At 45.0% G+C, this 11,583-nt stretch overlaps 1 protein-coding gene across 1 annotated transcript; it reads right to left on the bottom strand.

Moving 5' to 3' along the window:
- Nucleotides 1–5: 5 nt before the first annotated feature.
- On the bottom strand, nucleotides 6–11,479 carry CEP41 (centrosomal protein 41). The gene is made up of 11 exons (XM_065856241.2): nucleotides 11,375–11,479; nucleotides 10,563–10,626; nucleotides 9,697–9,744; nucleotides 6,113–6,174; nucleotides 4,741–4,810; nucleotides 4,142–4,277; nucleotides 3,073–3,224; nucleotides 2,746–2,813; nucleotides 2,049–2,163; nucleotides 1,665–1,880; nucleotides 6–941 (listed from the first exon to the last, which is right to left on the bottom strand). Exons 1-11 carry the CDS (start codon nucleotides 11,405–11,407, stop codon nucleotides 793–795), a joined length of 1,113 nt encoding a protein of 370 aa, XP_065712313.1. The 5' UTR covers nucleotides 11,408–11,479; the 3' UTR covers nucleotides 6–792.
- Nucleotides 11,480–11,583: the final 104 nt, after the last annotated feature.

Below are 11,583 nucleotides of genomic sequence, written 5' to 3'. Positions count from 1 at the left end.
TAGAACAAAAAACCTCACTATGCAGATCTCCAGAACCACAGCAAGGAATGAAGCAGACAAAGCACAGTTAGAAGTGAAACCTTCCGGACAATAAGGGAGATAGGATGGAAAACATGTATTTTCTCCTCTAGCTCACTTTTGAAAACACAGAAGTGTTTCACAAAGTGCCCGTGAAGCAAACACGACTGTCAGGTTCCAGTGCCACACCGGGCGTTGTTTCCAAATCTTTATTATAAATACTTCAGTTCATTCACATAAATTAAAAGAAACCAAAAACTTACGGAATCCTCTCTCCAGCACTTTGGGGAGTTGTTGAACGTCTGTATCTCTGCCACAAAACACGGCGCTTTTTGCTCACAGATGATTTCTGGCTTATTTACCGTCACCTGCGTTCTCCTGTCCGCACAGTTTGCGGTTCCGGGCGCAGCACAGGGAGAATATTCATTACAGACACAAATTTGTCTGAACTATAACATCAGCAGAACCATTTCTACCACTCACAGGTTTTACAATGAGTTTCCTCCCTCTCCTATTAAAATCAGTTGTATCAACTCTGTAGTGGCTCCGCACCTATAAAAAAAATCAACCTTGCCAAAGCGATCACGCTCCCGTTTCTATAAAACATCAACCATTTCAGCTCTCTCAGCCTTACCCGAGCTGCCATTTATTCACCACCGCTGCTTTTTTTGGTTATTTTTCTCTGCGGAATTCCTAAAATGACAAACGGGCTGCACTGCTCAGGGTTCCCAGAACCTGGACATTCGTTTATTCAGTGGAAGAAGACACGGCTGCTTATTTCCATGGCTTGTTCTGGAGGCTGCTCTTGCTGAAAGAGCGAGTGGTGAGGGATCCCACGGTGCCAGCGGCGCTGGAGAGGCTGGGGCTGCTCCTCACGGTCGTCACTTTGGAGTCACGGCCTGAAGAACCATGGCTAAGACGGCCTGGAGGAAAAATAAGGAGAGCAGAAGTTGCGTGTGTGATGGAGCATGAGGACACGTGGATGATTTCCTGTCTGTCGCTGGCTCTCCAGCTCTCACTGGGAACATATAGACCCAAAAATAAGTCAACTGGGGGTTCTAGACGCAGTCTCAATCCAGGTCTAAGAGTGAAAAACCTACTAATCACTGGGAAAACCTAAAGACATTTAAATATAGCATGCAGAATGGTATATGCCTGCCAGCATTGGGCCCATTTGTCATCATAGAATAGAATCACAAGATCATTTTGTTCGGAAAAGACCCTCAAGATCATCAAGTCCAACCATTAACCCACCCCTGGTACTGCCCCATGTCCCTGAGAACCTCATGTCCGTCTGTCCAACCCTCCAGGGATGGTGACGCCAGCACTGCCCTGGGCAGCCTGTTCCAATGCCCCACAGCCCTTTGGGGAAGAAATTGTTCTCCAGATCCAACCTCAACCTCCCCTGGCGCAACTTGAGGCCGTTTCCTCTGCTCCTGGCGCTTGTTCCTGGGGAGAAGAGCCCGACCCCCCCTGGCTCCAAGCTCCTTTGTCTGGGATGAGCACAGCCCAGGTTTTGGTGGATTTTCTCAGTCTGTTTGGAAAAGAATTCTCTCTCTGCCAGCAGTTTCATGGAAAGAACACAGCAAAAAGAGAACTGCTGCAGGGCAGAGAAAGCGGCAGCAGCGTTTGTCTTGGAGCCTTACTGGCAGTGTCCGAAGGAACGTGCTCCTCTTCCAGGTAGCGCTTTATCTTCTGTAGGTCGTCTGCGGAAAATCTCCATTTATTTTCAGCAGGTGCAGGAGGTGCTTTGGGAGGGGCCTTTTTTCGGGCGGATCTGGTGGGAGCCGCCGCATAGCAGCACTCGGGGATGGAGCCGGTGACTAAACCTTCTGGGATCTTCTGCGCAACGACCTTCAGGCCTGCAGATGTACAGATGGCAATTTATCAGTGGCCACCACCAGGAATTTTACCAGTCGCAAATAAAACACCCGGCAGGGCTGAATATTCAGCTCTTTTCAATCTCCAGCTCACACAACCGTTGCTCTTCGCTCTTGAGATCTCAGGGAGTCCAGCCCGTCCCCACTTACCTCCAGATAACATGAACACATTCTCAAAGCCCCTCTCACACATGGTGGTCGCAGCCTGGCTGGCTAATCTCTCATCGTTGTCATATAAAATGATAATTTTGCCATGGGCGTTTTTCTGGTGGGTACAAGAGCTAAGGATTTAATACCTTTTAGAAAGCAAAAGAGACACAAACAAATAGGACTGGAGACCGAGAGACTCCCTGCTTGTTTTGTGAGTATCAGGCAGGATTTTTTTCACTTCATCCATGTTTTAAAACTGATTTCTCAGCAGCCAGGGCTTGCCAGAGGCTGGAAGGACGCAGCCTAATCCCTACTGGAGAACAGTCCCACCACTTGGTTACTTAATAAGAGGCAACAGCAAGAAACAGCTTCATTTACAACCTGCCCTCTCCCCTGCAGGCCTCAAGCGAACGACCCAGGAAATTATCAGCCTAATCCTAGCAAATAATCCTCTTTCTGTCCCCCAGAGAAAAGCGAGTCCCTGTCAAGGTGCTGAGAGGAAGCACAGAAACTACATCCAGATGTTGGCAGCGGAGCAGGCGCCGTAAATAACCTCCCCGCCCGTCCCCAGATGTTGTTGGTTAAGCACCATCCTGAACACAGCAGCTGTTTTAGCTCCAGCTGTTTTTGGAAGCCCTCACCAACACCCCCCCTGATTTCTTTTATTTTATTCCAGCACTTTATACATAAAGGATACATATTCCAGAATACTATTGGTATATGGATTCATGGTTCTAGACTGCGTTGCAATAGGGTAGGAATAAGCTGCAGAGGAGAAAATGGAAAAAAAAAAAGAGAGAAATAACATCAGACAAGCTGGAATACAACAGACACAACTTGTTAGAGTTTAACAAACTTGAAACCCCACTGAATAAGGGATTAAAATCAGCTCGGTCCTCTCATCCCTTCACAGGGAAGGTGGGTGTGCTGGATGAGCGCTGAGAACAAGCTGCACCCAAGTGATGTCCCTCAAATATACAACCCCAGGTGAGATGAGGCTGCTGTGGGATTTTGGTCTCCTCACCTCCAACTATGTGACACTGGTCATATTCGTCTCGGTCTCGTACGTCCAGAAGCAGGAAGGGGCAGTCGGGATAGGGCGTCTCTTTTGCCTGAGCGTCCACTTTCTTCGGAGCGTCTTTTTCTATATCCAGTTCACCAACGCCGCTTATCACGCTGCAAGAGGGGAGAAGAGGTTACAGTGAGAGGTTGCACATGGAACATTTCTGTACCTTTTTCCCAGGTCAGAGAGGTTTCCCCATCAACTGTTCCAATAGCAAATTATATCCCAGTACAGCCAGATACATAAAAATGGAGAGGTTCTATTTCAGGCTTTCCAGTACATCAATATCAAGAAATAAACAGCATAGAGCTTTGCAATACTATACTCGTCTGGATCAGTCCAGTCCAGGTGTTTTATGTCCTAAATGACCCTGAGGTGAGGGAGAATAATTCTAAGAAGCTGCCAGCATCGAGATCTCAGCAATAGGACACAGTCCATAACCGTCAGTCGTCTACACGCCGTGCTAGGCTGAGATTTCCCATCTCATCCCTCGATCGGACACGGCACACGAACAGAAACCTCCAGATACTCGTGGTGGTCGCTAAATCGATGGCTTTGATATGCAATGGCCAAGCCTGTCAGGCTTAACTTCTCTGTTCACATCAGGCACAGCAAGGAAAAGGCTGCAACAAAGCTTCCAGCATCTTCCTCCTATCTCTGACCTCAGCTAATTATTTATTTCGTTTAGAATCGGACTCTTATTCTCAGTCACACGACCATCCATTAAGATCACCACATTACTGAGTTTATCAGAGCAGTTTATAACACAGATTCTTGAACCCAGGGACGTGGATCGAATCCCACAAACATATTTCTTTGTCAGCCATTCAGACAATCATCAGGTGCTTGGGTTACAGCCGCAGGAAAACCTGCCAACCCTCTCTCTCGCTCACATCCCCAGATCTACAAAAATCAGGCTTTAATGAGAAATACAATATAAAGCCACTTTGTAGCGATTTAAAATCACTAGCTGGATAAACACAATGATTCTTCTAAGACAGGAAGAAAATGGTGTGTTATTATCAGGCACCTCTGCAGCGTGGACCGATAGGATTCTCCAGCTCCCGCGTCGTCTATGAACAGGACCGGACTGGGTGTCCCTTCAGGGCTCCCTTTCCCGTTTGTCTCTGCTGTGACTTCAGTATCTGGAGCAGCAGAATCACCATCTGGGGAGAGGACAGGGGACAAAGAGTTAAAACGTCACAGGAAATAAAACGAGGAGCTCTTAAGCCTGGGTTCTATTCTTAGAAGAAAGCGCATCTCTTAGAGACAACCTGATCTCCATCCTCTTATAAAGATGATTTACTGAGAGTCTCATATTAAAAATAATAAAGAGCTGTATGATTTTTAAGGGCTCAAGATCGCGTTTTAAGAATTCAATTCAAACTTAATTCTTGACACACGATGTCTAAGAAAATCCTTATTGTAGTAATTCAGTATTTGTGAGCCTTTCTGTTTTCAGAGTATTTCTGTTCCCAAAGTGCAATGGTTGCAAACCGCAGGTTACATTATACTTTTTCCTCCTGATTAAAAGACTTGCTGAATAATCAGCCGCGTCTGTCAGGACACAGTTCACCATGTCAGTGATCTACGGCTCTTTCTCTTTGTGCTTACAATAAATATTGTTACCTTCCAGCTTGTGGATCTCCTCGTTTGGCACTTCTAAGGTTTCATCAGATAGAGAAGCGACCTGGATGACCTGCAGGAAACAAAGGAGAGGGACAAAAACCTTGATACGCATCCACCGGCATCAGTGAAAGACAGCGGGGATCGGCTTAAGACAAACAATCCCCAAGCCAAAAATACTAAATATCTCAATGCAACTCCTACCGGACTTCAAGGTCATATATGATGCCTGTACTATAAGTGCATCCTTTTATTAAATCAAAACGTGGCAAAAAAAAGAAGCATCAGCCTTAGAATAAAGGAAAACCAGATGTGTGGTGCGGTAATATCAAATACAAGATTATTTTCTCTGATATTTATGAAGTTCAGTCACTGGCTGCAACTGAAAGCTTTCAGAGCAGACACGACACTGCTTAAAATCAGCCCTGGTTAATTGGGTGAGATGTTCACATTAAATCAGCTCGTCGCACCAGTGAGAGCTGCTGGATTGGTTTTAACAATCCAGGGGAATTGAAAACACGAGTCTGCACAAACCCACTCCTGCACTATCTGCAAGTTGAACTTCCTTCCCTTCCCTTCCCTTCCCTTCCCTTCCCTTCCCTTCCCTTCCCTTCCCTTCCCTTCCCTTCCCTTCCCTTCCCTTCCCTTCCCTTCCCCCTTTCCTTTCCCCTTTCCTTTCCCCTTTCCTTTCCCCTTCCCCCTTTCCCCTTCCCCCTTCCTTTCCCCTTTCCCCTTCCCCTTTCCTTTCCCCTTTCCTTTCCCCTTCCCCTTTCCTTTCCCCTTCCCCCTTTCCTTTCCCCTTTCCCCTTTCCTTTCCTTTCCTTTCCTTTCCTTTCCTTTCCTTTCCTTTCCTTTCCTTTTTTCTTTCCTTTCCTTTCCTTTTTCCTTTCCTTTCCTTTCCTTTCCTTTTTTCTTTCCTTTCCTTTCCTTTCCTTTCCTTTTTCCTTTCCTTTCCTTTCCTTTCCTTTCCTTTCCTTTCCTTTCCTTTCCTTTCCTTTCCTTTCCTTTCCTTTCCTTTCCTTTCCTTTCCTTTCCCCTTCCCCCTTGAGTTTTTACTAATTTCTACCTTTTTACTGATTTTCTCGAACCAACATACAAGCAACACAGCTCCTTATTTACCAATCAGATTTCCAATTAAAAGAAATATACAGAAAGCCTTGAAGTCACAACCCTCCCAACTACTTTACGCAGCATTTGGCTGCTCTGAAAATATCAACCCAAGTGATTTGCTTTGATTAAGGGAAACCTGCGAGCGCAACAAGAAGCCGATATACAATTACACACTAAGACTATATAATTATATAAGAGGATTTGGACAAAGCAAAAATGTTTATAGAAGGGAATTTCCAGAAGCCGGAGAGGGAATGATACGTACCAACTGGGCAAAAGTAGTCACTTTCAGTCTTTTAAACAGCTCGTCCTTTTTATATCTGTAATCTTCAAAAAGACAAGAGGACAATGTGAAATTTCAGATCATTCCCAGGTTGGCGTAGCCTCTCTTCTCCAACGCGGCTGCAAACCCGAAGGCTTTGTAAAATGTAAAAGTGGTTATCAAGGAAGATTTTTGTCCAGATCTAAAGTGGGGAAGGCAGATTTAGGTGCTTTTAGACCCCAATTTGTATTATTTTCTGCTTCCTGTGCTCAGTGGGGGAATTTATCACCTTGCCTGCTATGCTCACAAAGCCTCAAACCAAAGGGTTTAATTTACCTGAATTTTTAATATGTGTGAGTTACAGCAGAATCGGCGCACAGGGACATTTTATCTCAGACTACGTCTTTTTAAAGACTAAGATAACGTGTGTATTTAATCTTACCCATTAAAACGCTCCAGTTTTTCTTTCTCTGACACATTCTGATTCTTAAAATGTGCTAAGGTGAATATTTAAAGAAACGGGGACGGAGTTTAATGCAGAAACCTGTGGATACCAGCTTGAAGCACCAAATAATCATCACGGAAAAACTGGATTAATTGAATCTTAAGCCTGAAAACAAAGCTTAGGCAGCAAGAAAACGGAGCGGTGTGTTGGAACGGCTGGTAAAGCACCAGAGCAGAGATTAACGGTGCTAAATAAGCAATGACAAGGATGGAAATCTGATTGTGAACAGATAGTTGTGATGCTTAAACAGCAGGAAAAGAGAAGCTTTCCAGGGGGTAACAAAAGGGCGTGTGTAGAAGCTCCAACGGGTATCAGGAGGAACATCTTGATGTGAAATAGTTTCCCATGGGATGGGATAGAAGCCTCGTCCTTTGGGGAATTAATGGCAAGAAAGGAGATGGAAAAGGAGGGGGAAAAGAAGAGAAAAAGGTCAATGCTGTAAAGGCAGGGAAAGAAGATGAAGCAAATTCCTCCCCATTGGGTACTGCAGCTGTAAGCGAGTTCTGGATGCAGCTCCAATGAATTTAAGCCTTCTCACAACATTAAATTGCGCCTCCCTTACTCGGCTCCACCTCCAAAGCCACAGATTTTGATTTTTAAAATAAAAAGGCAAATATTTTGCAATTTTTCTATTACTATTTTAGTAACTATTGGAGGGTATTCCAAGTCAGGCACTCTCCGGCTGTTCGGTTAATAACAGAGAATAGGATTTGTATCAAATCCAGCCAGTTAAGCGATGCTAAATCCTCTAAAACCATCTGTTGAATTGCTGAATCGCTTCACGAAGGGAAGAAACAGAAGGGGGAAGGGCTCCAATCCATATCCTTGTAACCACCGCAGCAAAAATTACCACAAAATAACGTATGGAAGCTCTCAAGCTGACGCATGTTTAGGGAAGGAGCCTTAAATAATGTTTATCAAGCTGCAACGCAAGCACCTACTTGCTACTGAACAACTGAAAAAAGGAGCCCGTCCAAAACACCCTGGTCTGGAGTACAAGACCTGTGTATAAATTAGATTTCAGATCGCTAATTAACACAAAAATGACCCTCGCGGCTCATGCAAAAGCACTTGGGTTCAAGCCTCAAACTCAGGTTGCTAAATCTCCCTTTATAGTTTGGTAATAACAGCAAAAATGATCCTTTTTACACCTGCCTGACAAAAAACCCACACGCCGCCCATGTTCAAATCCATAAAACTCCCCAATTATGGGCAAAAGTGACAGGAAAAGCAAGAAATAAACTTAATTTAGAAGGACAACTAAAAGCAGTAAAGCTTATGCTGGATGTATAAGCAGAACTGCGGGCAGAGCGCTCACACAAAACAGCTGCTGGGTGTTTCCTCCCAGCCCAAGAAGGGCTTATTTAATCCAGAACAAGCTTTTAGGACCAAGATCTTGCCTTTACCACCCAGAATTATTTCCAGCAATGAGAAAAACCACAATAAAACTGTTACTACAAAGCCAAGAGCAGCCCAATCTGAACAATTGCGTGAGCATCCCCACTGAGATCAGAACATCACTGTTTCCAACTACAAAAGCAACACGACGTACCCGGTTCCGTCCTGGAAGGTCCATCTGGATTTTCTGACATGTTTTATTGCTTCAGTAAACGGGCCTGAAACTCTAATTATTGTGTATTCAAGGAGATGCTCCTCAAGGCTTCGGAAATGAGTGAAGAGACTCGGTGTCTCTCCTCAAGCCAGTTCTCCAAAGGATAAATCGTTGCGGTTCCAGCTCTCTTATCATTTTTTGATTCCGCGGTATTAAATCCCACTCTCTCACATTACACAAGAGACAGAGAGTTGACTGTGCTGGGTATTTAAAAGTCGTGTCCAACCGGTGTCATCTATCCATGAGAAACCAAGGGGGAGAAGTTTCTAAACTGCCTGGGAACAGAAAGCGTCTATTCAACCCAAAAAAGAATGAGAAAGTTTCTCCTGGAGTCCAGAACCACAACGAAACAAAAGAACTTGGGCACGAAACGGAATCAGATTCGCAGCGGAGATTGAAAAGCAGCTCGGCCCACGCAACAAGATTTTCAGCAGAGATAAAAAGCGATGGCAACCTAGCGTTAAGTGTTGAAATCTTAGTTGGTCAACACAGGATTTTGGAAAACAAGGTCGTTTCTCTTTGGATTTTCCCCAAAGACTTGTGGTGTTTTATAAAGAAAAAGCAACAAACAAACCAGCAACAAAGGACCATTTTGTGCTAAGCTGAGCACAAATATATTTATGTGACGGATGAGTGACTTCCCTGATAATCTGAATCTGAAAAGAACACAGAAATGGGTCTAAGAAGTCAAACCGAACATTCAAAATCCTAATTAATGGGGAGGAGTTTTCTTGCACGTCAATAAATGCAGCTCTGGGCTTTAATAGCTTTCTTGGCTCTCCATGGGAAAATAACCCTGACAGAAGCTGGAAATAAAGTAGTAAAATGTTAGTTTTATTAGTAAGAATTTATTTTAAAGTCTATTTTCAGTAGGAAAACAGACTGAAGTAAAAATAAGTTAAGCTTGGCCCAAAGTCTTCAAAACATTGATGTAAAAATCAATGAGTTACACAGGAACGAGCTCATCTCTTTCCTGTCCTGGACTATTCTGATATAAATCCAAATACACTAAAATTATCTAAAAGGAGAAGATCACAAGTTCAACCATAACTTAACTACAAGTGAAATAAAGCCTCAGAAGTTTGGTCTGAGTCTTCCTAGTTAAGTCTGGTCTATTTTTTTAAATCCAGAGAATTTCTTCCTGCCTGGTTGCCATTCAGTACGAAAATCTGCACAGAGAAGGATCTGGAAAAACTCCTGGACCTGCCTGCCTGGTTTCTTAAGTTAAATCTGTAAAGCACCACGAGAGACAGAGAAATGAGGCGCAGGAGAGAGCGGAAAGTGCCCGGGTAGAAACACCTTTGCTTCCTATCACTGCATTTTTCTACCATTCATGCATGTAATTGGTTGTGGAAATCATCGGAGTGGAGATTTCCAAGCAAATCTGGGATTCAAACCAGCTCCTCGACGCTCTTTGAGTTTTGAACTAACCCACCGCAAGTTCAGTCCCACTCCTCTCCAGATACTCACTTCTTTTGATCTCTTCCAACTTCTCGGCGTATTTTGTTAAACTGTTTCCTGTAAGGAGAAAGAAAATAATCAGTTAGCTTGTTTCCTCATGAAAACAGAGGCAGTGATAAATCAAACATTGATTTTCCTCTTAGTGCTTTTCTTTCTTTAAAGACTCCACATGGGAGAGGGGAACTCGCTGGGAATGTTCATAACCAAATGGAGCAAAAATCTTCTTCATATACCCACAGCGCTGTTTCAGTTCTTCGATAGAACATGCTTGAGTTTTATTTTCCATGATTTTCAGTAAGGGATATAAAAATATCCGCAGAATGGTGATATTCCCCAAAAACCAGCCTCATGGCACCTTTCCTGTTTACAAGTTCCACATCAAGACCTCTCTGCTTAAAAGTGTTGTTTTGATGATGCTTTGGAGAAGAAAATCATTGTCTTCACAAAATCACGACCTAAAACTCCGTATGTTTCAGCTGAAATCAGGATGTTGGTGTTCAAACCCTGCCTCTGACACGTGGTTTCAAGTGCAACTGCGGCCATGCTGTCCCTTCCTCAATGTTTTTGCGTGGATACTACAAATGCAACCGCTTTAACAACAAAAACTCCCCAATGACAACTCCCCAAATAATTATTTCTATTCACACCCATGTCATAATACTACTTTATAAAAGAAAAGACCGTGTATAGAAGCTCCAAGGCCAGTAATTTTGATGGGAACTGTCGCAACAGAGGTGGCCGGATACATCACAATCGCGACGTGAGTCCTGACACAGTATCAGGGGTAAAGCAGCTCAGGACACAGGGGCAGTTAAAACATTCAGTGTATTTTTGTGCACTCCTACACCTACATTTGGTTGGTTTTTGTCACTTACCAGTATCGAGGCGGGTTTTGATATGTTGATATTTGGGGTTCTGAGGGATGCGCCTGGTTAAATACTGTTTTGAGGAGGAAAAGATGAGAGGAAGTCAATATACAGCCAGGTATTTATTTAAAAGTAAAAAAAAGTTAACAAAAGAGGAAATTTAAACAGCCCCAAGAGACAATGAAATGAGAGAGACCACTGGAATCCTCTCAGATGTAGCATTATAGAATCATTTTGGTTGGAAAAGACCTTCAAGATCATGGAGCCTAACCGTTAACGCACCACTGGCACTGCCCCATGTCCCTGAGAACATAATTTACAGGTCATTTAAACCCTCCAGGGATGGTGACTCCAGCACTGCCCTGGGCAGCCTGTTCCAATGCCCCACAGCCCTTTGGGGAAGAAATTGTTCCCCACATCCAACCTCAACATCTGCTGGCACAACTTGAGGCCGTTTCTCTTCATCCTATCGCTCTGCTCTCACTGAGATCTCTGAATCGCCAACTCGGTATTAAATCTCTGACAAATCGCCAATGAAAGCTTCAAAAAGGAGAATTTCTCTCGCTTTCTCGCCCCACTCGCAACACACCCGGCAACAGGGGACCCAATAAACCTCCCACCCACCTTGAGTCACGGGTCTGGAGGCTTCACCAGCCCTCTGAGAGTCCCCAAAGAATCGGTCCCCACATCCCCCACAGACGCCGTGGCCGCCGGGACCCTCCTCCCACATCTGCCTCAGGACATGAGGCCGCCGCTCCCCTGGAGCCCGTCCCCGCCCGCCGGTGGGAGGGTGGCCGGGACGGGGAGGGTCTCTCACTCACCTCGGGGTCCCCGACACTCCTCCTGCTCGACATCTTCTCGTCAGCGGTCGCCAATAACCTTCCCCGCCGCTCCCGCCTTCCCTCACACCCGCCTGCCCACCCGCCGTCTGGTTCTGGCGTCCCCACCCCGCAACAACCCCCGCCCCGATTGGCCGCCCTTGGCACCCGCGGCCAATCAGCAACGCTGCGCTCGGGGGGCGCGCGAGCGG

The sequence above is a fragment of the Patagioenas fasciata genome, chromosome 1 (genome assembly GCF_037038585.1).
Source record: "Patagioenas fasciata isolate bPatFas1 chromosome 1, bPatFas1.hap1, whole genome shotgun sequence".
NCBI classification, from domain to species: Eukaryota; Metazoa; Chordata; class Aves; order Columbiformes; family Columbidae; genus Patagioenas; species Patagioenas fasciata.
Note: the sequence above shows the minus strand (reverse complement) of the source record. Positions and strands in the feature narration are given on the sequence as shown.

Excerpts from the sequence above, each read along its gene's own strand:
- CEP41 (XM_065856241.2), bottom strand. The coding sequence starts at position 11,407 with ATGTCGAGCAGGAGGAGTGTCGGGGACCCCGAG. Across the intron at positions 10,627-11,374 it reads GGAGTGTCGGGGACCCCGAG|TATTTAACCAGGCGCATCCC; the intron begins GTGAGTGAGAGA and ends TCCTCAAAACAG. Across the intron at positions 1,881-2,048 it reads TGTGTTCATGTTATCTGGAG|GCCTGAAGGTCGTTGCGCAG; the intron begins GTAAGTGGGGAC and ends GTACATCTGCAG.